Source organism: Perognathus longimembris, chromosome 7 (assembly GCF_023159225.1).
Source record: "Perognathus longimembris pacificus isolate PPM17 chromosome 7, ASM2315922v1, whole genome shotgun sequence".
NCBI classification, from domain to species: domain Eukaryota; kingdom Metazoa; phylum Chordata; class Mammalia; order Rodentia; family Heteromyidae; genus Perognathus; species Perognathus longimembris.
The window spans coordinates 44,799,898-44,823,609 of record NC_063167.1 but is presented as its reverse complement, the minus strand read 5'-3'; the positions used below and the strand labels follow the sequence as shown (position 1 = coordinate 44,823,609).

At 42.3% G+C, this 23,712-nt stretch overlaps 1 protein-coding gene across 1 annotated transcript in view; it reads right to left on the bottom strand.

The window, feature by feature from the left end:
• Positions 1-15,391: 15,391 nt before the first annotated feature.
• The window catches only part of Cachd1 (cache domain containing 1), a 219,176-nt gene continuing 210,855 nt past the window's right edge, over positions 15,392-23,712 (bottom strand). Inside the window, exons 25-27 of the mRNA XM_048351479.1 lie at positions 23,234-23,311; positions 21,975-22,076; positions 15,392-15,688 (exon numbers count right to left, since the gene is read on the bottom strand). Of these exons, the coding sequence (XP_048207436.1) occupies positions 15,450-15,688; positions 21,975-22,076; positions 23,234-23,311 (419 nt within the window). The 3' untranslated portion in view covers positions 15,392-15,449. The remainder of the gene's footprint in view (positions 15,689-21,974; positions 22,077-23,233; positions 23,312-23,712) is intronic.

The window sequence follows — 23,712 nt, the reverse complement described above, 5'->3', positions numbered from 1 at the left end:
AGCACTGGTTACATAGTTTCTATGTTCCTTGCAGTGCCCCTTGGAGGAAGGAAAAGCACCTCCTAATCCATAGATAAATATGATAGCATGTTATACAGAAGCCTGTAATCTAATTTACATGCCATCAAAAACCATCAAGCCATCATCTAGTTCTACCACAACTAGAATTTCCACATGGACCAACATGGTAATGGAGCTCTTTCACTGTGAACTTGCCCTGGGTGAATTCCTAATCCTGGGAGGCACAAAGACAGCTATAACTACCACCTAAGTTCCATTCACTGCAGTTAAATCACAAAATTATAATTAGACATGGGGTTCTTGCTGAGTACAATAAGCATTCACAATGAATTCATTGCAGTTTAGCATTTTCTTGAATCATATGCAACTTACTCACCACCCCCAGGAATTCAGGTTATTTTTCTTTAACATTCTTTCCACTTCATGGATGGAACACTCTGAAGATGGGCTCCACTTCACACAGGCACAGCAGCTGCTACCCAGGCTTCCTGCAAACTTTTTAAAATTTTTAATTGTCCTAGAAGATGAATACAAAAGGAAAAGACTATGTAAAATCCCCCCACGAGTGTGGCAATAAAACTATCCAAATGGTACTGGGGAAACCAAAGCAAGTGATTTCCATTTGGTGGAAATGTTTTTCTAGGCATGTAACACCACATTTCCTCATACAGCACCCCCCCCCAAAACAACCCCCACAAGTCCAAAAATATACTTATTTAATTAGATAGTATATGTTCAATTTATTGTCCTTATTGTCAAAAAAACTGAGTTTCTCTTAAAGTACACTCTTCCATTAATACAAAAAAATACGTTACAGCAAGAATTCGATGTTGGGGAAATAATTTATGGAAGGGACTATAGGAATGAGAGTGAATATTGAGGAAAGGAATCTCCCTCTCAGTCCCTCCGCCCAGTGTGGAAAAACAAAGACGTGAAAATATTTAAATGAGTCTTTATGAAGTAATCTTTTCCATTTCCATGAGTGGAGAACCATCCTGAATAGTCTTTAGTGGGGATGATGTACAGGGAGGGCCTATGTACTCTCAGCAAATACTGGCCATGCCCTGTCTCCCATCCAGACTCGCCAGATGATTCTCTTCTCTCAAGGTACCTGCTTGTGAGAGGCTCTGAGAATGGGGAAGGACACCCAGAGACTTTTGAGTCCACACTGACTGTGTGCTCATACCAAGCCTGCTTTTCTGTACCTCAGCTTCCTCCCCTGTAATGAGGACAGTAACCCCCACCTTAAAAGAGGTTTGCAAGAATGAAGTGACCTACTTATGTGTGATGTCCTTAGAACAAAGTGTGGCACAGAGAGGGCCCTCATTAATCTCAGCTGTTATGGTTACCCTAATTTATTTCAGGGTTGTCCTCTATTCCTTAGTGTACCAAAAGAACAAGGGTTTAGCATCTAGGAGATGGACAGCTAAGGGGCCTGTCTCACATATGCCCGGTTGTAATGGGGTCATTCCTCAGTGAGGATTTTCTGTCAGCTGCAACTGATCTAGGTATCTGAGATATATCAATGACCAAAAGGAAAAAAAAAATTCATGGCCCAGTGAAGCTTTACTTTTTATTAAAAGTAAACTGTATCCTAAGCTGTAAGGTAACAGGTGTTTGGTTAAGAAGAAAATAAGAGCAAGATACCGAGAATTAAGCTCAGGTAGAGGGATCAGAGTATATTAAAAAGGTGAAATTTGAGCCAAGACACAGAAGAGATCAGAAAGAACACTGTGAGGTATCCAGAGACACCCTCCATCCCCTCTGTTTCTGTCATGCTTAACCAATGTCATGACCTTGAATATCAACATTTGAACTATTTGGACTCCCACATTTATACTACCTAAACAGCCTTCTCTCTCCTCTTCTTCTACTGCAGCTCTCTTTTTATTTTTAACCAAATTTTTAGTTGGTGGCTACTCCAACCTTCCTGTTGTGCACCTTCACATTATTCTTCATGCTTCTTTTTCACATTTTTCATCCTAGTTATCAGGTAATTACATTTTGGTCCTACTGTGGATGAAGATGCCAAGGCTCATGTCTGGAGTTTCCATCCAAAGAATGATCAGTTTGTCAGGAAACTCTTTGGAGTTGACCTTGAACACCCTAACTCTGACTACTCCTTGCTTGCCCTCTGCATTATTCCTACCCCAGTGTAAATACTCACCAGCCTTTGCTGGAGTACTATAGTCATTGTCTATAAGGTAGAGTCATAGTCTCTGTATGTGTGGCAGAATCCCCTATGGATTGAAAGGCTAAGATTGGGTCATTCTTCTTCCCTAATACCTTCAGTAGTTCTCTGAGTAAAAGCTGAAACTCTTAAAAGGAACCAAAAGACCAGACACAATTGCCCTTCTCTTACTTCCTATATCTTAGGTCTTTAGTCTTCTCTTTCTTCTAGTCCTGGCATTACTCTCCATCTCATTCAAGGTACAGCGACAATGTTCTTGCCTTGCTGTTTCTTGATCCCCTGCTAGGCCTGTCATTGTTGCTGTCAGCCTGGAAGGCCCTTTCTTACATACCCACAGGACCTTCAACCCCTTCAGGTCTCTCCACTCTCACCTGCTCAGTAAGGACAATCATAATCATCTCCCTGTTTCTGTACATTTTTTGTTTAGTGTTTCCTATGTTTTTTATATCTATTTATTTTGTTTTTTCCCTCATTTGTTTTCTCTCTTTCTCACTAGACTAACTGGGGAGGCTTGTTGTTTTTTTTTTTTTTTTTTTTTTTTTTTTGCCAGTCCTGGGCCTTGGACTCAGGGCCTGAGCACTGTCCCTGGCTTCTTCCCGCTCAAGGATAGCACTCTGCCACTTGAGCCACAGCGCCGCTTCTGGCCGTTTTCTGTATATGTGGTGCTGGGGAATCAAACCTAGGGCCTCGTGTATCCGAGGCAGGCACTCTTGCCACTAGGCTATATCCCCAGCCTGGGAGGCTTGTTTTGTTTACTATCATATCCAAGTACCTAGACAGTGCTTGACACATAGCATGCGCCACAAATGATTAGGCAGCATTCTATTATGCTCACATTTCTATTTCTATGATAACCTTCTTTTTTTTTTTTTTTTTTTTTTTTTTGGCCAGTCCTGGGCCTTGGACTCAGGGCCTGAGCACTGTCCCTGGCTTCTTTTTGCTCAAGGCTAGCACTCTGCCACTTGAGCCACAGCTCCGCTTCTGGCCGTTTTCTGTATATGTGGTGCTGGGGAATCGAACCTAGGGCCTCGTGTATCCGAGGCAGGCACTCTTGCCACTAGGCTATATCCCCAGCCCCTATGATAACCTTCTTAAAAAAAAAACAACTGTATTAGAAAGCTGGACACCAGAGGCTTGTGCCTGTTATCCTACCTACCGAAGAGGCTGAGATCTAAGGATTGCAGTTCAAAAGCACTCCAGGCAGGAGTCTTATCTCTAATAAACTACTCTGTCCTCTCCCCCAACCCCCAAAGGCAGAAGTAGAACTGTGGCTCAGAGTGCTAGCCTTGAGCAAACAAAGCTCAGGGACAGCATCTGAGCCCCGAGTTCAAGCCTCAGGACCAGGGCTGATAAAATTTTCTTAACTTAATATTTTTGTTTTTGTTATGAGGCTTGAACTGAGGGCCTAAGTGCTATCCTGGAGTTCTTTTTCTCAAGGCTACTGTTCTGCCACTTTAAGCCACAGCCCTGCTTCTGGTTTTCTGGAGGTTAATTGGAGGTAAGAGTCTCATGGACTTTCCTGCCCAGGCTGGCTTTGAACCTCTTTCCTCAGATCTCAACTTCCTGAGTAGGTAGGATTTGAGCTGTTAGCACCATGCTAATTTTGTTTTTTACATGATAACAGCTTGAGTTAGGTTCTGTTCTGAGATTTGTTTAGACTGAGGTATGATGAGGCTAATCAACACATTAGGGGAGAACTGTGTTGAAAAAGTAAGTTCACAATTCATATGAAAAGGGGCCATGTCATTCTGAGTAGGGCCATAGGGGGCAGCACGGAGACAGATAAGGCACCAGGAGTGAAGGGGAAGCAGCAGCTTGGTTCTTGCAGCAGGGCAAGGCAAGGCAGGCCATGCAACTTAGGGTTGGCTTGCTTAAACTTTTTGATAGGCTTGCAGCTACAAGGGTGGTTCCCTCTTGTTCTGTACTGGCTCTGAGGCGATTTAGGGCAGGGGGATATGACTTAGACTATAGGAACATGCTAAAAGGCAGAGGCAGAGGTATGAATTCACAAGTGATTGGCTTGCCTATCAAAGTCAAGTTAGTTTGCTAGGACTAGTTAACTGGGAAAGGTAGGATCTCCCCAAATCCTCAAGGCCTCAAGACAGTACTGAAAATAAAGGTCCAAGTAACACAGGTTCATGAAACTGTACGTGAAACTGTAAGTTATAAGTCAAGACACTTAAAAAAAAAATCCAGGCCATCTAACATGTTATCTCCTGGCTGCAACACCTTCCATTTCCTTTTCTGAATGCCTGACTCACATGTCACATTTTACTTGAAGGTCATTTAGTACCCAAGCTGTGGTACACAGCGCTTGGGCTGTCCATTGGGGGTCTGGCAGGTGGTAAAGGCTCAAAAACTACTTTTATGATTTTATAAAGAAATTTGTCATATTAACCCTCAATTTATAATAAGCAAAAATTATGTCTTATTCCCAAAATTAATGAATGCTTAACACATGCTCAGTTGTAATTCAGAGTTTCTGCTTTCTTATTATTGACCTTACCCTTTTTATTTATTTATTTATTTATTTTGGCCAGTCCTGGGCCTTGGACTCAGGGCCTAAACACTGTCCCTGGCTTCTTCCCGCTCAAGGCTAGCAACTCTGCCACTTGAGCCACAGCGCCGCTTCTGGCCGTTTTCTGTATATGTGGTGCTGGGGAATCGAACCTAGGGCCTCGTGTATCCGAGGCAGGCACTCTTGCCACTAGGCTATATCCCCAGCCCCGACCTTACCCTTTTTAAAGCCATAAGTATGAAAAGGGTTTTGTTATACCTATTTATTAATTGTTTACCTATTTGCTATTTATTTATTGGCTGTACTAAAGTTTGAATTCAGCTGTTATCACTTGAGCTAGTTCCTCAGTCTTTTCTATCTGGGGTTCTGGGGCTTGAACTCTGAGGTTGGGCGATGTTCCTGAACTTCTTTTTACTCAAGGCTAGTGCTCTATCACTTGAGCCACAGCACCACTTCTGGCTTCTGAGTAGTTCATTGGAGATAAGAGTCTCACTGACTTTCCTTCTGGGGCTGGCTTCAAACAGTGATCCTCAGATCTCTGACTCCATTGGTGCCCTGTCCACCCAGCCTTTTTACTTTATTTTTCAAGTGGAGGGTTTCTTTTTTTTTTTTTTTTTTTTTTGCCTGGGTCAGACTCAGATTGCCTTCTACTTCCAGCCTCCCAAATAGTTGGAAGTACAGACCCAAACCAACTTACCCAGCTTTCTGATTGAGGTGGGGTCTTGCTAACTTTGTGATCAGGCCATGAATCACCATTTTCTTAATTTCTGCTGCCTGTATAACTGGGATTACAATTGTAAGCCAACATACCGGACTGAGTTTTAAATTAGCAATATAATCCATCACTTGATAGTCTGGCATCACAATTTAAAGGTAATCCAGTACACAATTTCCAGAAACTTTAAAAACTCTTATTTAAATTTAGTAGGTCAGGCAACTGCTTAAAGACTTCACACAGATACAACAGTCAGTAATGCTGTTAAATTTCTCAACTTTGGAAAGCATATGCTCCCATTTCCAAAGTACAATTTTGGAGTTGTTGGAAACTTTAGAAATGTGACCTGATTTCATCCTTTAAAAAATACCCAGAACTTTTCCAAGTGACCCTGTTTATACATCACACATACTTTATCCTATGCCTTGGGAGAAAGGATTAACTTCAAGTGACTGCATTTTCCCTAACTCACCATGATGTTTGAAACAGACTGGCATAGCAGCCAAGTGGATGACATGGCTACACTTGAATGGATACCTAAATAAAGGACACTTTTCTACCACAAAGTCTCCTGAGATCACATTTCTATCTCAATTTGCATTCTTTTCTTTGGGTGAGACATGCTCTGTATTTCCCCAGAGGAGGGTTTTACCCCTAAGCAAAGTTTTCAGCTACATTTAACCTTTAATTACAAGTAAATTTGAGTGCCTGAGAGTTACAGTACAATTTAACAAAAGATGACATGTCCCAGGCTAGCTATAACAAGCAATTTTCCTATAAGAGAAAATGTGTGTATGGAAGGCTCAGAAATGCTCTTCTCAACAACCCTAGTCCAATCATCCTACTTATTAAAAAAGAATATAAAGCAGGAAAGAGTGAAGGTGTAGCAATCAATCATTCACTCTTCCAGGTTGTATCTGACAGCCAGCCTGTCCTGAGCATCAAGCATTTGCTCCAAGTTGGGCCAGATGTTGGTGCTGTGCTGGGCGGGGGCGAGGCAGTCACAGATCAGTCCTGTTAAAGCTCCTCAGTGAATGAGCTAGGCTTCTAGTCTGATGCTATCAAAGATACTTACATTCATAGACCTTTTGACTTCAAGAAATAAAAGCTAACTTGATTTAGATTGGATGCAAAGGAATGTTTCTTCTAAGATGTAATATCTCAGTAGGGTAGGGTTTCACAGCCTTAGAGAAGATAAGAAGAAGGTCACAAATGTCGTGGGAATTTATTATTACCTTGGGGCTCTCTTTTTGCTCTGTACATCAGCAATTATCCTCTTCTCTTCTGAAATTGACTTTACTTCTTAGTCTACAAGGCAGACAATATGATCACCATCCAGTCCTTGAATAGACATTCAAAAGGACCTTTGATTTTTTTTTTAATCATTGTAATATCCCACCATGCAGGAAATAGGATCCGAAGGGCCTAGTTTGAGTTGGATGCCCACCTATGGACCAAGTGACTGTGGCCAAGGAAAGGAAGCTGTCTCATACATTCATGGGTCCCAGCAATCAGTTCCATGACACTGTAGATCTAGAATGGGCATTAGGGAATACCTTACAGACAAGTTTTCTGTTTAGCTGACTAGTTAACCCAATATTTGTTCAAAACAACACTGCAAAATAACCTTCCAGTTTTTAACTTAAGAAATTAATAAACATTGTGAAAAGATTGGAAAATAAAGAAGTGTTGAGAAAAATTATATCTCTGTAACATTCACAACACAGTTAAAAAATCTACTCTTAACATTTGCATAAGCAAAACGGTGAAGTGCCTATGCAAATGAATTCCTCTCTGTATTTTTAACTCTGACATTAAACATATAATTTCAAAATTATTTTCAAAACTTACAATTTGTAGTTTCCCCATGTAAGTATACACCCTTTAAAAAATCCATGTTAGATGTCTGTAAGTCATTCCATTGTCCAATAATTTCTTCTTTCACTCATTTTTTTTTTCTTGGTGAGGCTTGGGCTAAAGTTTTCCTTAATTCTCTGATTTCTATTTTCTAATGTTTTACTTTTGAAAATAATAAGATGAACATTCCCATAAACCAATCTTTATGTACTTCTAATCTTTATAAAAGGGACAGAAGCCAGCTGCTGGTTGGTGGCTCACACCTGTAATCCTAGCTATCCCGGAGCCTGAGATCTGAAGATCCAGGTTTGAAGTCAGCCCAGGCAGGAAAGTCAGGGAGACTCTTATATCCAATTATTCACCAAAAAGCTGGAAGTAGAGCTCTAGCTCAAGTGCTGAAGTGCTACATTTGAGCACAAGGGCTCAAGGACAATGGCCAGCCCCTGAATTCAAGCCCCAGGACCAGTACAGAAAGATAGAGGCAGAAATAAAGATTTTAGAGATATATGTAGTCTTAAGGAAGTATAAAAGAGCTTAATGGAACAACCAGGCTTCCATCACTCATGACCGGCAAATCCTAATATAGATAAATAATAACCATACAACCACCCTCAACCCAGGCACTTCCTTATTTCCATCCTCCTTTGACAGCCTGTCAGTGCTTAACTGATGCTAGTTTCTTTTCCAGCCCCCCTCCCCTTACTCCAAGAGAAATATAACCCATACGTACATTCTATCACACCTGCACAGGGCACTGTCTTTTTTGGTAACTCTAACACTGTATTATCATTATTCATGAGTTCCCAAAGGACACAGATGGATTCTGTGTTATTGTTCTTCATGTATTCAGTATCTGAGTGCTGGGTACATAGCATATGATGAATCCATCATGGAACTAATTAATTAATGAATAGATAAGTGACTTAATTGGCTAATTGTCCAACTTCTTGCCACAATGCACCTTTCTTTTTGTAGGCTCTTCTTGAACACCTTCAATGTTCTAGCCTGTGAGAAAATATGGAGTTAATTTAGCTGTTCATTTGTTCATGGAATACACGTCTCTCTGTTGTCTATTATACACTGGGTACTGTGACCATTGCTGGGGATTCAGACATCTTCAGATTCCCACACATGGATTTCCAAGGCCCCAGGGCATGGATACTGACAATGGAGTCTGTCTTAGGATTTCCCAGAGAAATAGAATCTCTCTCTCTCTCTCCCTCTCCCCCCCCACATACACACACGCACACACACACACACACACACTTTTATTATAAGGATTGGCTTACCTGATTATGGATGTAGGGAAGACTCACTGTAGGTCAGGCAGCAAGCTAGAGTAGAGCTAGATGTAGTTTCAGTATAAAGGGCAGAAGGATCCAGAAAAGATCCATAGAGTTGACATACTGGTACAAGTCTGAAGACAGAAAAGAAACTAACAACCCAGTTCCATTGCTGTCAGACATCATCTACTGAATATCTGATACTTTGTATCTTTAGGCCATTACAAGAATTTGGCAGTAAGGCTTCTGCAATGGACAAATCTACCTGAGTAGCTAGGAACAGTAGGGCAGAATGAGTAGAGAACAAGGTAGATACAGCTCCTGATTAAAAATCAAGAGACCTAGTTTTGAGTCCTAGCTCTAGCATCATATGGCTTTGGGGCTTTTAGCAAAACCTTTGTGACTGTTAGTTTCCTTATTTGTACAAAAGCAGTGTGTAGGGATATTTTCTAAATTCCTTGGAACTCTAACACCCAATTATGGAATTATCATTTCACAAGTCGAGGAGGTAAAAAGTATCTATCAATTGGGATAACAGAATCACTCTGGGAATAGTGATGGTGATTACACAATGTTGCACATGCTCTTAAAATGGTTAAAGGAGCAAGTGTTATTTTATGGGTCATGAATTGCTTCACACTGAGGAGACAGTCTGAGAAATGCATGGTTAGGTAATTTTGTGGAGTAAACACCTCAGCATGTACTTACGCAAACTAAGATAGCTACTGCCTTCCTAGGGAACATGTCATAAGCAGTCTGTAATTATGTGGTAGATGACTACATACATTTTACCATAATAAAAATATTGTTTTAAAAATCAAGTATCTGCATGGTTTTGGACCCTGTCCTCCATCATTGAGCTATATAATCCATTAATGGATGAGGCTTACAGGATGATACAAAGTGGACAGAATAGCCAGTAGTTTGGATTAAGCCTAAACCATGGACAGCTACAAGGCACAGGTGCTCTGGTCTCCTGACTTTGGTAATTTCCTAGCCTGCATGTTGTCTCGCTGTCTGCCCAGTCCCCTTCATGCCATGGATAACTGAGTCTCTAGGCTGTCCACACCTTCTAGGGAGCAAACTACTATTTCCTCCATTACTCTGATGATGCTGTAAGAATGATCTATTTCTCTCTCATTGCCTTTCCTTATGGCTGCTGTGTGTGTGTGTGTGTGTGTGTGTGTGTGTGTGTGTGTGTGTGTGTGTGATATTTGCAAAGAGCAAAAACAGACTGAAATTTCAGATGGCTTTTCATATTAGAACTTGTCCAGCAACTGTTAAGTAACTCTTACTAATGGCTCCATAATAACAAGCAGTGTTGTCAATGCAAGGATTCACTTCATTCTCACTCCACCCCAAGCATATGACATTGTACATCTTACAGTGAATTTGGCTTCTAGGAATTCCAGTCCTAGACCTGCGAGGAAGGGCATGTAACCTGCCTCTGTCCCTTCTCTCCTCTCCCAGGCTTGGTGAAGCTCTATGTTTGTAGTGAAGTTCCTGGAAGACGTGGAGAACTGAGCTAAGAGGGCCATGGCTCTGTGAAAGCCAGCAGAGACCCCAGTTCTGAGGCTGCTCTTTCTATCAGCAAGGCAGGCCCAATGGGCTTTGTCCCTTTGTCTTTTCCAGCTTTTCCATAATTAAAAGGCCAAACCAGTATTCTTTCCCTATTCATCCACTCTGCGTCTCATGTCTGTAAACTGATCACTGAGCATATGCTGATCAGTTAGCACGGTGGACAAGTGACTCACCATTCCTCTCGTGTCCTGTGGGTGGGGCTGGCCACACAGTGTCACAATTCCTTCTCAAAGCAGAATTCCAGCCAGCAGCTCTCATTTTCTGCTTTCCCTCAAACTATATTCTTATATGTGGCTAGGATGCCTGGTCATCTTCTCCAAGTGGTTTGTGTGGCTGGTAAATCTACAACAGGATGACAGAGATAGGAATTACATGATAAAATGAAGAGATATTTAATTTTAGAAAAAAATGATTCTATTTTTCACACTCTTGCTATGTAGCCCAGATTAGTCTTCAATTTGTGATCTTCCTGCTTCAGCTTCCCTCGGGCTGTGATTATAGGAATGTACCATGATACCTAGCCTTAAAAACATTTGGCACAGCTGGGTGCTGTTGGCTAAGGCCTGTACTCCTAGCTACTCAGGAGGCTGAGATCTGAGGATTACAGTGTGAAGTCAGTCTGGGCAAAAAAGGCCAAAAGACTCTTATCTCCAATTAACCACCAGGAAACTAGAAGTGGCATTGTGGCTCACAGTGGTAGAGCACTAGCCTTGAGCAGAAAAGCTCAGGGACAGCGCCTAGGCCCTGAGATCAAGCCCCAAGACTGACAAAACAAACAAAACAAAACAAAACCTTCAAAATCTCAATGCATGTGTACACAAACACTCATTATTAATTCAACTGTCCTCTATTGGCATAAATAACAGACTTAGAAATATTATCTTTCAAATTTAAGATTAAGCAAGATAATCAGAAAAGAATTTTGACTATGGCATTGCATCTCAGCCAGGAAAGTCAGCACTAGTGGAGAACAAAAAGAACACAAAGGAGGGCTGGGGATATGGCCTAGTGGCAAGAGTACTTGCCTCGTGTACATGAGGCCCTGGGTTCAATTCCCCAGCACCACATATACAGAAAACAGCCAGAAGTAGTACTGTGGCTCAAGTGGCAGAGTGCTAGCCTTGAGCAAAAAAGAAGCCAGGGACAGTGCTCAGGCCCTAAGTCCAAGCCCCAGGACTGGCCAAAAAAATCCAAAAACAAACAAACAAAAAAAAACCACAAAGGAGACTGGACTGCTATGTTTTAATGTAACGATTCTACCAGATACATATTTCCAAAAATAGTACCATGGGAATAACCCACTGCTACAAGAAAATCAGTCTAAGGGATGCAGGATTTCTCTTCACATGGCAGTCATCTGGTAGGCAAAGAAAGCCTATCTTAGTAAATTAACAATTTTTCCAATAAACATATTAATGAGGATTAGCTGAAAGTTTCAATTCAATCAAGTAATAGGAAAAAAACCCTACATTTCCAAAACATTTAAAACAAATATGTCTGAAGAACAGATGAATGTATGTTATAAGTATGGTTGGACTCTATTTGTCTTGAGCCACAAAGACGTTTCCTTTTCTCCCATACAAAGTGACTAGGAATACCCTGAGCTGGATACTTACCAACATTGATGAGCAGTGTTGGTTGTAGGTATCAGGAGGCCTTGGGGAGTAAGAAGGTATCGATAGTATCTTTCTTCAGGATTCCCAGGGAAGACCTTAATAAACAATGCTATCAGAGGTACATAAAACAGTGATGGCCACCATGAAAAAAAATTCCATCTGGGGATGGATGGTTCACACCTGTAATCCTAGCTACTCAGAAGGCTAAGATCTGAGGATCATGGTTTGAAGCCAGCTGAGGCAAGAAAGCCAGGGAGACTTTTATCTCCAATTACCCACCAAAAAGTGAGATGGAGCTGTGGCTCAGGTTAAGCACAAAAGCTGAAGGACAGCACCAGGCCCTGAGTTTAAGTCTCAGGACTAGTAGATGCACATGCACGGGTGTGCATGAACACGTGCATGCACATGCATACACGCGCACACACACACACACACACACACACACACACACACACACACACTCTCTTCCAGAATTTTTTTCGTGCCTGGGGCTTGAACTCAGGGTCTGGTCATTGAACTTAAACTTTTGGGCTCAAGGCTAGAGCTCTGAGCCATAGCTCCACTTCCAGCTTTTTGGCAGTTTATTGGTGATAAGAGTCTTAATCTTCCTGCTGGAGCTGGCTTTGACCCCGAACCCTCAGATCTCAGCCTCCTGAATAGCTAGGATTACAGGTATAACCCCCTGGCATCCCACTCCTGTTTTACTTTAAAACATAACAGCAACAACACAAACATCTTTTCTACCATGGCAAAATGTTTAAACATCATTACATAGAATGCTGGGGAAAGAAGATAAAAGATTAATTTAGAAGTGGATAACTGTAGCATACACTTCAGAAACCCATGTGTCATACTCCACAGATCTTTAAAGCTTGGCGAGATTTTCTTGCTCAGGTTATATACATTTGGCCACTTCCATCTAGGTCAGGATAGGAGAATTTCATTGTAAATGATGCAAAAAGGCATTTCTGTTACTGTGTTTGAGATGACTGGACATATTTTGTTGTTCTGCTCAGAGCTTTGAGAGTCTTGTCTTGGAAAGATCACAATTCCACTTGAATCCCTTTCCTCCTCAACCAGCAAGCTAGGCTCTTATCCCAGAGACCCTCATCTTGAGGGACAATAATGTAGTGCATGGAGAAGTTTACTTTTCTGAATAGGAAACCCAAGCAACTAACCCCTTTTCAAAGAATTAACCATTTAATACTAATGACACCCACTTACCTACTCAGGAAGAGGGAAGCTACATTTTACACATTTATTTTTATTTTTTTTCAGGATAAAATTGAACTCTAGACCTTATTTATAGTAGGTAAGTGCTCTACCACTGAGTCCTTTAAACAATTTTTTGACATTTCTCCTTATAGTTTAGGCTGGTTTCAAACAGATGATCTCCCTCTTTCAACCTTCTGAATATTAGGATTATCGGCATGAAGTTTGTGCCCAGCAGTTATTTTAATTTTTGTTGTTTTTTGTGGAGCTGGTCCCAGGGCTTGAACTCAGGGCCTTGGTATTGTACCTAGCTTTCTTTTTTCCACTCAAGGTTAGCATTCTACCACTTGAGCCATAACTTCACCTTCAGTTTTTTGGTGAGTAATTAGAGGTAAGAGTCTCCCAGACTTTCCTATCTGGGCTGGCTTCAAACAGTGATCCTGGGATCTCAGCCTCCTGAGTTGTTAGGATTGCAGCCACAATTGCCTGGATTTACACATATTTTAAGCACTTATTGTTAATGTTACCATACATTAAATTTCTTTGCATGCTTCAGGTGTCCAAGAAGGGCTACAGTTGGCCATAGCTTTGAAACGATGCCTGCTTTCAGTTTGGCAAATGACAGAATGAAGGAGACTTGTCAGCCAGGCACTGGTGGCTCAGACCTGTTATCCTAGCTACTCAGGAGGCTGAGATATGAGGATCACTGCTCCAAGCCAGATTGGGCAGGAAAGTCCATGAGAAAACCAGAAGTGGCGCTGTGGTTCAAAGTGGTAGAGTGACAGCTTTGAGGAAAAAAATCTCAGAGATAGTGGCCCAGAACCTGAGTTCAAGATCCATGACCAACCACCACCACCACCACCACCACCACCACCACCACCACCACCAATAACAACAACAACCTCTCCCCCCCACCCCAAGGGATTTAGAGCATGAGGACTGATGCAGTAACAAATCACTGTAACCATTCACACTGTTGGTTGCGTAGTTTATTTCACTAGACTGCAATTTTATACACAGTATGAAGGGGTCGCCAAGTAGCACATAATATAGTTTACTTTCTGTACTGTTGAAGAACCCATTTATTTTATATCATAATACCCTATCATTAAAACATTATTCAGTGAATTTTTTTCCCAACTACATATAAATGGAGGTTCACCAACACACGGTGCAAGGAGGTCTTTATAACATATCTGAATCACAAAATGTGAATCTAAAATACATCACTGTAATTAGAACACTACTTTAAAATTACAATGTCCCATGTTCTTAGTAGCCAGATTTGATCAATCCTTGTATAAATCAAAAGCAGTTTGGTGGGTAACTTCTTAATAACTGGCAGCAGCTTTATACTATGATTTCAAAAGAAATCTTTAATTAAGAACCAAAATTCCACAATTTTAAAATGCCATTCCTTATGTGAGTGATATTCTCAGAGTCAAAATGAGACATTTTAAAATTTAGTCTTTAAAACAAGGTGAATAAATGCAACCCTGACCAAGTTGAAAGGCTGGGGTTGTCATATTAGATTTCGTAGAAATCTAAGAAACGTATTATATGGGGACTGGAAATGAGTTCTAAAGAAACAAACTTCCTTTTTCAAACATCTTGGATTCTCTGCCCCTCCCCTCTGCCCCTTGGTCAATCACAGAGAAATACTGCATTAAAAATAAAATGTTCTTCCCAGGAAATACGTAAACAAGCCAGAGAGAAAGGTTTCTTCATTTTTTTTTCCCATTGTGCACACTGGGGCAGTGGGATGCTAAGCAGTTAAATAAGAAACAGAACTCCTTAATCAAACAATCACGTCATCACACATACATCAGGGAGGGCGAACTGCTGAGAAATTTTCCTGTTTCCTTTTCTCTCCCCCAAAGTTTGAGAATGTTTCAAAGTTCAATAAATAGTAGAAAAATAATCCTTTACTTAGAAATTTTGAGATGCATCACTTAGAGCTTAACGTTTGAGTGGCACACAGCAATCGTGGTGTCTAGGTACCGCTAAGAAACAAAGAACAATCTTCAATGCACACGTGGGGTGCCTGGGTATGCCACGTCCCCCCATCTCTGGTGGAGCAGCCTTTCCTCTTTTCCAGTTAAGGACAGCCGGAGGCTTCTGGCTCCTGAGAACATTCCTCTGGCTCAGTTTCCTTTACCCATGTGTCTGTGTTTGGAGGTTCGCCTTCTGTTCCATTCCATTAGCGTTTATGGCAGGCCCATTAATCAGGCTTCCTTCTCCCCTCCATTTCCGAGCCAGCTTCAGTCTTCACAAACGTGATTTGGTGGCAGTTTCTGTTTTTAAACATGTTAACCTGCAGCAAATGGATGAGACCACTCTGGACAAAGCACAAACCACAGGGATCTGCTGTGTTTTCTAGCAGGTTTGGGGCTTTTTCTTTCCAGGACATTCAGTGTGTCCTGGATCCCATCTTCTCATGGAGGTGAGGAGATCGTTAGCACTCTGCATCGACGCTGTGCACTGTCACAGCTGCCTGTAAGTGGTGGCTGTGGTGAAGGGCAGGGTGTGGGGAGCGGTAGTGATGGAACTTGTGGCTTAGTAGGGCTGCAGTCTGAGGCGGAGTGTCCAGGTCCAAGTCCTCCTCATGGTTTCCCACATCAACTCCGGCTGACAAAGGGTCATTGTTGCATGGGGGATTCTCGCTGTCCTCCTGTGGGCTCATGGTACTGTAGCCTAGAAAAGCAACACACAAAGATGCAGCTGACGGCTTCAAGACATAAAGAAGATTTATTCAGAACTTGGAGGATGGAGGAATTGCTCCTGTCTTTGCAATACATAAGTACAAACATTTGCACACTATCAGCAGATGCAGATAACTTACTTTTAAAGGGCTCTAAAGTTAACGTTTTTTTCTCTTAAAAAACAATAGCACAGGGCTGGGATGTGGCCTAGTGGTAAAGTGCTTGTCTTACATACATGAAACCCTGGGTTTGATTCCTCAGCACCACATATATAGAAAAACCCAGAAGAGGGCTGGGGATATGGCCTAGTGGCAAGAGTGCTTGCCTCGTATACATGAGGCCCTGGGTTCAATTCCCCAGCACCACATATACAGAAAATGGCCAGAAGTGGCGCTGTGGCTCAAGTGGCAGAGTGCTAGCCTTGAGCAAGCAGAAGCCAGGGACAGTGCTCAGGCCCTGAGTCCAAGCCCCAGGACTAGCCAAAAAAAAAAAAAAAAAGAGGAGAAAAAGCCAGAAGAGGCACTGTGGCTCAAGTGGTATAGGGCTAGCCTTGAGCAAAAAGAAGCTAGGGACAGTGCTCAGGCCCTGAGTTCAAGCCCCAGGACTGGCCAAAAACAAACAACAACAAAAACCAATAGCACAATCAATAGTCATTTTTAGACAATAAATGCATGGCAACTAGGATCCTTTACCCCAAATCTCCAAATCAACAACGACTAAAAAAGCAAAGAACATTAAAAAAAAGGGAATCACCTCACATATTTCTTTATTTGTGTGTGTGTGTATATATATATATACTTAGGAAGCTATACCACTAGTCTTCTTCTGGTGATTAAGAATTTTTCCTGTATTAAAGAAACCCAAACAAATAGACCATTAGTGGCTATGAGAAAGATGCAAACAGGACACAGATCCATTGGGCTGGGGCAGGAAAAGTTGAGCACTGAAATCCTGCATTTGCAGCCAGTAAGAATAAAACCAAGTGGCGCCATTACCTGCACACCTGCTCTTCAGCAGGTACTCATGTCAGGTAATTCTTGTACATCACTGAGGCATGCATTTTAATATCCATGACACAAAGGAGGGAAAGGATGATCAGAAATGTTAAGGAACTTTCCCAGGGTTCTAAGCACCTAATGAAACACCAACTCCAGACCTTCCCATAGCAATTGAAAGTGGAATCAACTATTCTCTGTGTGAGCTGGCTCACAGTGTTTAAAGATTAATTTCTTTCAGAATTCGAAGTCATGCATGTTTCAATAGAAAATGTCCTTGTTGATCAAAGGATTCTGTTTCAGGAATCCTGGCATGTTTTTAAATATTGCAGAAATCTCCCTTTAAACGCTTTGAAAAGTGACAGCTCATTAATATTTTTGCCACATCGACAGTTAGCAAATCAGCATTCACTCGTGGGAAGTACTATCACATTTGTGGCTATACAAGTTGATGCACTTGAACACAGCCAAGGAAGAGGAGCTTATGGTGGAAAATGTAATACATTCTGTGCAAGAAAAAAAAATGAGAAAGGCGAACAAATATCCTCAATGAAACATTATTGAAATGACAGAATTATTTAACAGTTGGTCCAATGCAGCAAACATTTATTAGGCACTTCCTGTGTACAAATTACTATGTTGGGCTCTGAGGGAGATAAAAAGATGCAAACTTGGTCCATCAGAAGGAGCTCAAAAGTCAGTGTGGGAGAAGCAAAACAAATACAAGCACAGGTGATTGAATTACTCATTAGCTGAAGACCATATGGGCTAGAAGGGGGGATGACAACCCATGAATAAATGATGTCTTCTTTCCTTAATGAGTTTACAATTGAGTATCAGTCGGATGCTTACAAAACTCGGCTTCTAATGCAGATAGTGAGGAAGGGTATAATGGAAGTATAATTGAAATCCAAAAGAAGGAATTACTAATTCTGGCTAGGAAGATAAGGGAGCATCTCAGGAGTAATATTTTTGTTGGGCTTAAATGTGCATGAATGTGTTCCACTACGTCCTTCTGCCATGACTTTCTATCTTGCCATAGCCCAGTTGATCATGGTTGGAAACTTCTGAAACCATGATCCAAAATGAAGATTTCCTCCATTTTCCCCCCTTTTTTCGGTTGGTTGTGGGGCTTGAACTCAGGGCCAGATGCTGCCCCTGAGCTTTTCTGCTCAAGGCTAATGCTCTACTTTGAGCCACAGTGCCACTTCTTGTTTTCTAGTGATTGGAGATTATAGAGTCGCTAGGACTTTCCTGCAAGATGGCTTAGCCTTCAGAGTAGGTAGGATTTTAGGCATGAGCCACCAGCACCTGGCTTTTTTTCCTTTTAAATTCTTTCTCTCCAGTATTTGTCATAGTGATGGAAAAACTAGCACCGATACTAGTGCTCAAACTCTCTGCATGTTCCTTTTTTTAATTAATAGAAATTGGAAGGTGTAGAAACAGGACTAAGACAAACATATTTTCTCACTGATCAAATGAAGCATTCAATAGCAGGTTCTGCTGAGGACTGGAAGCAGTGATAAAGCATAAGGACAGACAGAGACCCCAACCCCGGATGAGGAATCATTACTTGAACACAAATGTCTGCTAACACTTTTGCAGAACTTATTACTTTCCTTAGGTATGTATAGAAAAGTATCTGCAAAGAAGATCTCAGGTGAGAACAGGCCTCAGGAAGGCAGCCAGGCATCTGACTCTTATCTCATGGTCCTATGAAACTCTTTGCTAGGTCCCTCTAGGGATTCAGGTGCCATCGTGTGGCCCCAGAGAGTAACTGCAGGAAGATATGGGAGCACGGTTCTTCTCTTTTTCACTATTATTTTCAAGTCTCAGTATGTGCCGCTTAATTATTTTGGCATCTTCTGAGAACAAAGGAAATATTCATTTTTTTCTTTGCTGGGCTCATGCTTCCATGGCAGTTCCTTGAGCCATACTTTTGGACCATAATTTGAGGCCCAAATTAATTTACATTTCAACAGTTGGTTTTGGGATGGGATCTCACTTTATTCCCTGGGTTAGCCTGGGCTACAATCCTCTTATTAGTGCTTCCCCATGTTGCTGGGGATGACAGGAAGCGGATGCTGTATCAAGTTACTGTGCTTCTCCTGTAGCTGGGATACTAATCACACACTCCTAACTTTTCTGCCAGGACTGGCCTCCAAATGTCATCCATCCCTCAATGTCTACCTGACAACTAGCTAACAGGAGACTGCATGAGACTCTTATCTTCAATTAACCCACAAAAAGCCAGAAGCAGAGGTATGGGCCAATGGTAGAGTGGCTAGCCTTGAGTGAAAAAGTTAAGGGACAGCATCCAGGCCCTGAGTTCAAGACCTAGTTTCAGCAGGAAAAAAAAAAAAATGAACGAACTAGAAAGTTAAAGTCCAAAGTTGTTTGCTAGAATTTCAAGTTGGTTAAAAGAAACGAGCAAAGAGACAAACAAAAACAAGGTTGGTAGAATTCAAAATGAGGCTGGCCTGACTCTTCTACCCTCTTTCCACTGCACTCCCTTCACAGTGCCTAGCACACCGGAGATGCCCCCTACCGGCACCACACAAGAGAACATGCAGGTGAGCTAGCACCTTGTGGATAAAACCATGAGGTTGGAGGTGCATGCAGTTTACCCTGCCCTCATTACATGAGGTGCCACACGATGGCACCACTTCTCGTGAGCCACCCAGCCACCCGGCAGCTACAGGATGGCGACATCATGTGGTTAGCCTCTCTTGATTTGTTGACACATTGGGAATATGTGAAATGTCATTGCCTTCTATTTCTTTTGTATTACCTTCTGTCTGCCTGAAAAACTATAGTGTTTTATTCCTTAGGGAAAACAGGGATCCAATTACTGGGAAAGAATGAAAGCAAGCAAGCCCTTCGCTGGATTCTTTGGGTTTCAGATACTGACACTGCACTATGCGTTTTATCTCAGTAGATGCTTTTGGTATCATTTTACTAAGATAGTGGGAGGGGCTGAAGGAACTTTAGAAACATCACTCAGAATCCCAGCTTGCCATTGATGTGATGGGTGGTGGGATGGAGGAGACAGAGAGAGGGAGAGAGGAAAGAGGGAGAGGGAGAAGGAGGGGGAGGAAGGGAGTAAGAGGAAGGAGGGAGGGAGGGAAAGAGAGGGTGAGGGGGGAAGGCTGGAGGGAGAGGGGGAGAGAGAGAGAGAGAGAGAAATGCATTCAATGTCTCTGCTGAATTAGAAATTATTTCTGTTGAACTTTAGTAGCCCCAAGCCTACTTTAGTATTCAAAGGAGAGGTCACAAAACTGCCTAGCAGAAAGATTTTATGCAGGTTCAAAGTGGTGTTTTTTTTTGGGGGGGGGGAGAGCCAAGGAAGTCAGGAAACTGAAAAACTTCAATTGTGTGTTGGCTTTCCATAGGAACCAAAGGTTCTCTGCACTCAGTGGGAACAATGTCAGTGAAAACCCAAACGAGCAACAGTCTTACATTTTCCCTGCACAGCATCAGCATCTCCCAAAGGGAATCTGAAGCCTCCCAGCAGCCTTTCCCCCAGCCACACTGGCTGCCTGAAGGCTCCCAGGAACCTGATGTTCTTTGTGACATCAGGAAGGTTGGGGGTGGGAAACGGGGGTGGGTGGGGGTGGAGACAGTGCTGTTTCCAGGAGAACACATAGAATTCCCATTTCATGGCTTCCTTCACATGGCTCTCAGTGCCCTCTCAGCTTTGACTCTGCCAGAGCATTGGTTGCACTGAACTTTATGTCATTGATGACAGGACAAATTCAAGCCTGTGCACCTGACTTTTCATCAAGGCTTTCTTTGGTGAAGACTTCTCTGAGCATCCCTGACAAGGCCAGACAACAGGCTGGGAACACTAGGGGAAGGCTAAGACTCCAGTCAAGCCCCAAGGGTACTTGTGTAGGAGATCCTTTAGTGAGCTGATGTTCCGTCACCAGCACTGGGTGCCTATCCATTGCACTGAGAACCTAGTGGAGGAGTGAGCAGGTTCCATGCAGACAAAATGAATAACTGGTTTATGGAGAGAAACTTGGAAGTGAGCTCAGTGGCCAGAGGCAACCTGGCTTACACCTGGCAACACAGATTATGTCAAAGTAAGTAATGATTTGTTTGGGCTCAGCAGTTCAAGGTTCAAGGTAATCTCAGCTATGGCAGAGGCAGAGATTTGAAAAGACAGAACTTCAAGGTCAGCATGGGCAAAAAGTTAGAGATTGTATCTAAACAAATAAGCAAGTCGTGGTGGTTCATAGTTATGGTGATTTCAGTTGGGTCACAGGATAAGTAGGAATACCATGGTCTGAGGCCAGCCCTGGGCAAAAACACACATGACTTTACCAGAGAAATGACTAAAGCAAATAAGAGCTGGAGGTATGGCTCAAGAGAAGGCATGCCTACCTAGCAAGTACAAGGCTTAGAGTTCAAACCCCAGTACCACAAAAGCCAAATTACCAGGATATGGTAAAGACACTTGCACATCCATATTTACTACTGCACTATTCATAGTAACCAAATTATAGAAATAGCCCAGATGCCCTACAACAGGTGAGTGGGTTGATAAAGTGAGGTATATATACACAATGGAAGTTTACTCATCCAGCAGAATTAATTAGATTATGTCATTTGCAGGGAAATAGATGGGCCTGAAACAAATCATGAGGTTTGCTCTAAGTGAGGTTAGCCAAGCTCAGAGATCAACGGCGCATGATTTCCCTCATACATGGAAGTTAGATCTAAAATATAACTGGGCACGATAACACATACAGGACTCTAGGTATTCACACCCAATCAGACTAAAAGAGGATACCGCTAAGAGGAACACAAGTGTAACTCCTCTGAAAATTTAAATTACTATTTATTAAAATGAACTTTGTGAAAAGGAAACATGGTTTCGTTGTTGTTGTTACTGTTGTTGTTGGTGGTGATGTTTGTTTTTGTTATGGTGGGATAGGAGGGGTGCAGAAAGAGAATGGAGGAAGGGTGAACAAATGCAAGTTTCCTATTCAGTACACATTATGTAGAAATGACCTATGTAACTTGTAGGCAGAGATGGGAGGGGGAAATTGGTGGAAAGTTAATGAAGGGATGGCATTGTCTAAAAAAGAAAGAAGGAAAGAACGAAAGAAAAGAAAGGTATTCTCATTACTTAGGAAATTGTAGCCTCTCTGTACACCACAACAATAATTATAAAATTATTAAAACTAACCAAACAAAGAAATCATGCACAGAACAGGAGAATGGGGAGGAGGGGAGGCAGGCATGTGTGTGAGAGTCACACAGGAAGCCATATCTTACCATGATCACTTTCTGTTCCTGACCGGCCCCAGTAGCGCCGCCTCCTTTCTGGACTGTGTGCGTGCCGCTCAATGACTGCGGCTATGAACCGGGTGTTGCTGACTGTGGGAAGACAAGGAGAGTTAGCACCACTCTTATGCCAGCACCTTCATGGTTCAGTCCCCTCTGAGCATGCACACTCACACAGGAGCAGAGTACTCTGATAGCTAGACTAAATATTATTTGCTTTGTTTTCATGTTGGTCCTGGGGCTTGTACTCAGAGCCTGGACCCTGTCCCTAAGCTTCTTTTGCTCAAGGATAGTGTTCTACCACTTGAGCCACAGCTCTACTTCCAGCATTTTGGTAGTTAATGGGAGATAAGAGTTTCCTAAGTAGCTAGGATTATGGGTGTAAACTACTGAAACCTGGCTAACTTTTAAAATAATTCTAGAGCTGGGCACTGGTATACCTATAATCCTAGCTATTCAGGAGGCTGGGTTATGAGGATCAGTTTGAAGCCAGTGTGGGCAGGACAGTTTGTTCTTATTTCCAATTAATCAGCAAAAATCTGGCAGTGGAGCTGTGGCTCAAGTGGTGGAGTGCCATCCCTGAGTGAAAAAGGGACAACATCTAGGCCTTGAGTTCAGATCCCAATACCAGCACCAAACACTAAACAAAACAAAATCTTAGGAGGAGAGGGAGAGAAGAGAGGAGAGAGGAGAGAGGAGAAAGGGGGAGAGGAGAGGAGAGGGAAAGGAAGGGAAGGGATAAGGGAAAGGGAGTGGAGGATAGAGGAGAGAAGAGAGAACAGGGGAGGACTGAATGCAGATAGGTACTTACTCCCACAACTTCAGTTCTCAGGGAGCTGAAGGTCAGAGTACCTCAACATCAATAGGACTCTCCTTTGATAAGGAAAATGCTCTTTTTCCCCATGCACCGTATACATTAAGGGACTAAATGCATCCTAGAAACTTTCTCTTTTTAAGACAACATCTTGGAAAGTTAATGAGGAGAATGAAAGCAAAGCATAACCAAGCTTCTTCAGGCCACTTGATGCCAAAAAAAAAGATCTTCTGAGATTTTTTTTTCCAAAACAAAGCAAAGACCTTCACTTATTCCTAACAAGAAAGGGAGAACAGGATAGAAATAAAGAAAAAAACCCCAGCCAAGTGTCAAGGCTTCTTAAATTTTAATACAAGCCAAAAGGACATGAGAAGGAATATTTATTCTGGATTTGCCTCCTGCTGACAGCGGCTACAGGAGGCAGCTGGATACTCACTGATGCCTCTGTCTTCGTGGCTGTCCTCGTCTCTTTCATCTCTGTCATTCTCCAGGTTGGACATACGCACTGACATTTCTACCCATCATTAAAAAAAAGAGAAACATGACTATTTAATCAAACAAAACCACCCGCTTTAATCCCCTGCTGAGCAATCACGTGACGGCTGGGTGACAGCATCCACCCAGGGTGGATCTGGGATAGGGTTTGGGATTTAGCTCCATGGGAAGATGCTTGCCTAGCATGGGCTGGCTTCGATCCCTAGCACTGACACAGACAAAACAAAACCACCAGAAAGAAAGAGTGAATCTCATCTTGGAAGAGAATGGACTAATGTCCCCTAACCATCACACTTTTAAAAGGAGGAGGAAACAGGGACCAAAAGGAGAAAAGAAGTTGATGGAGCCAAGTGATGGTGAATCTCTGCTGAGGTCCCTGAGATGGGAGGAAAAGGCTCTACCCCATGGCTGACTGCTGAT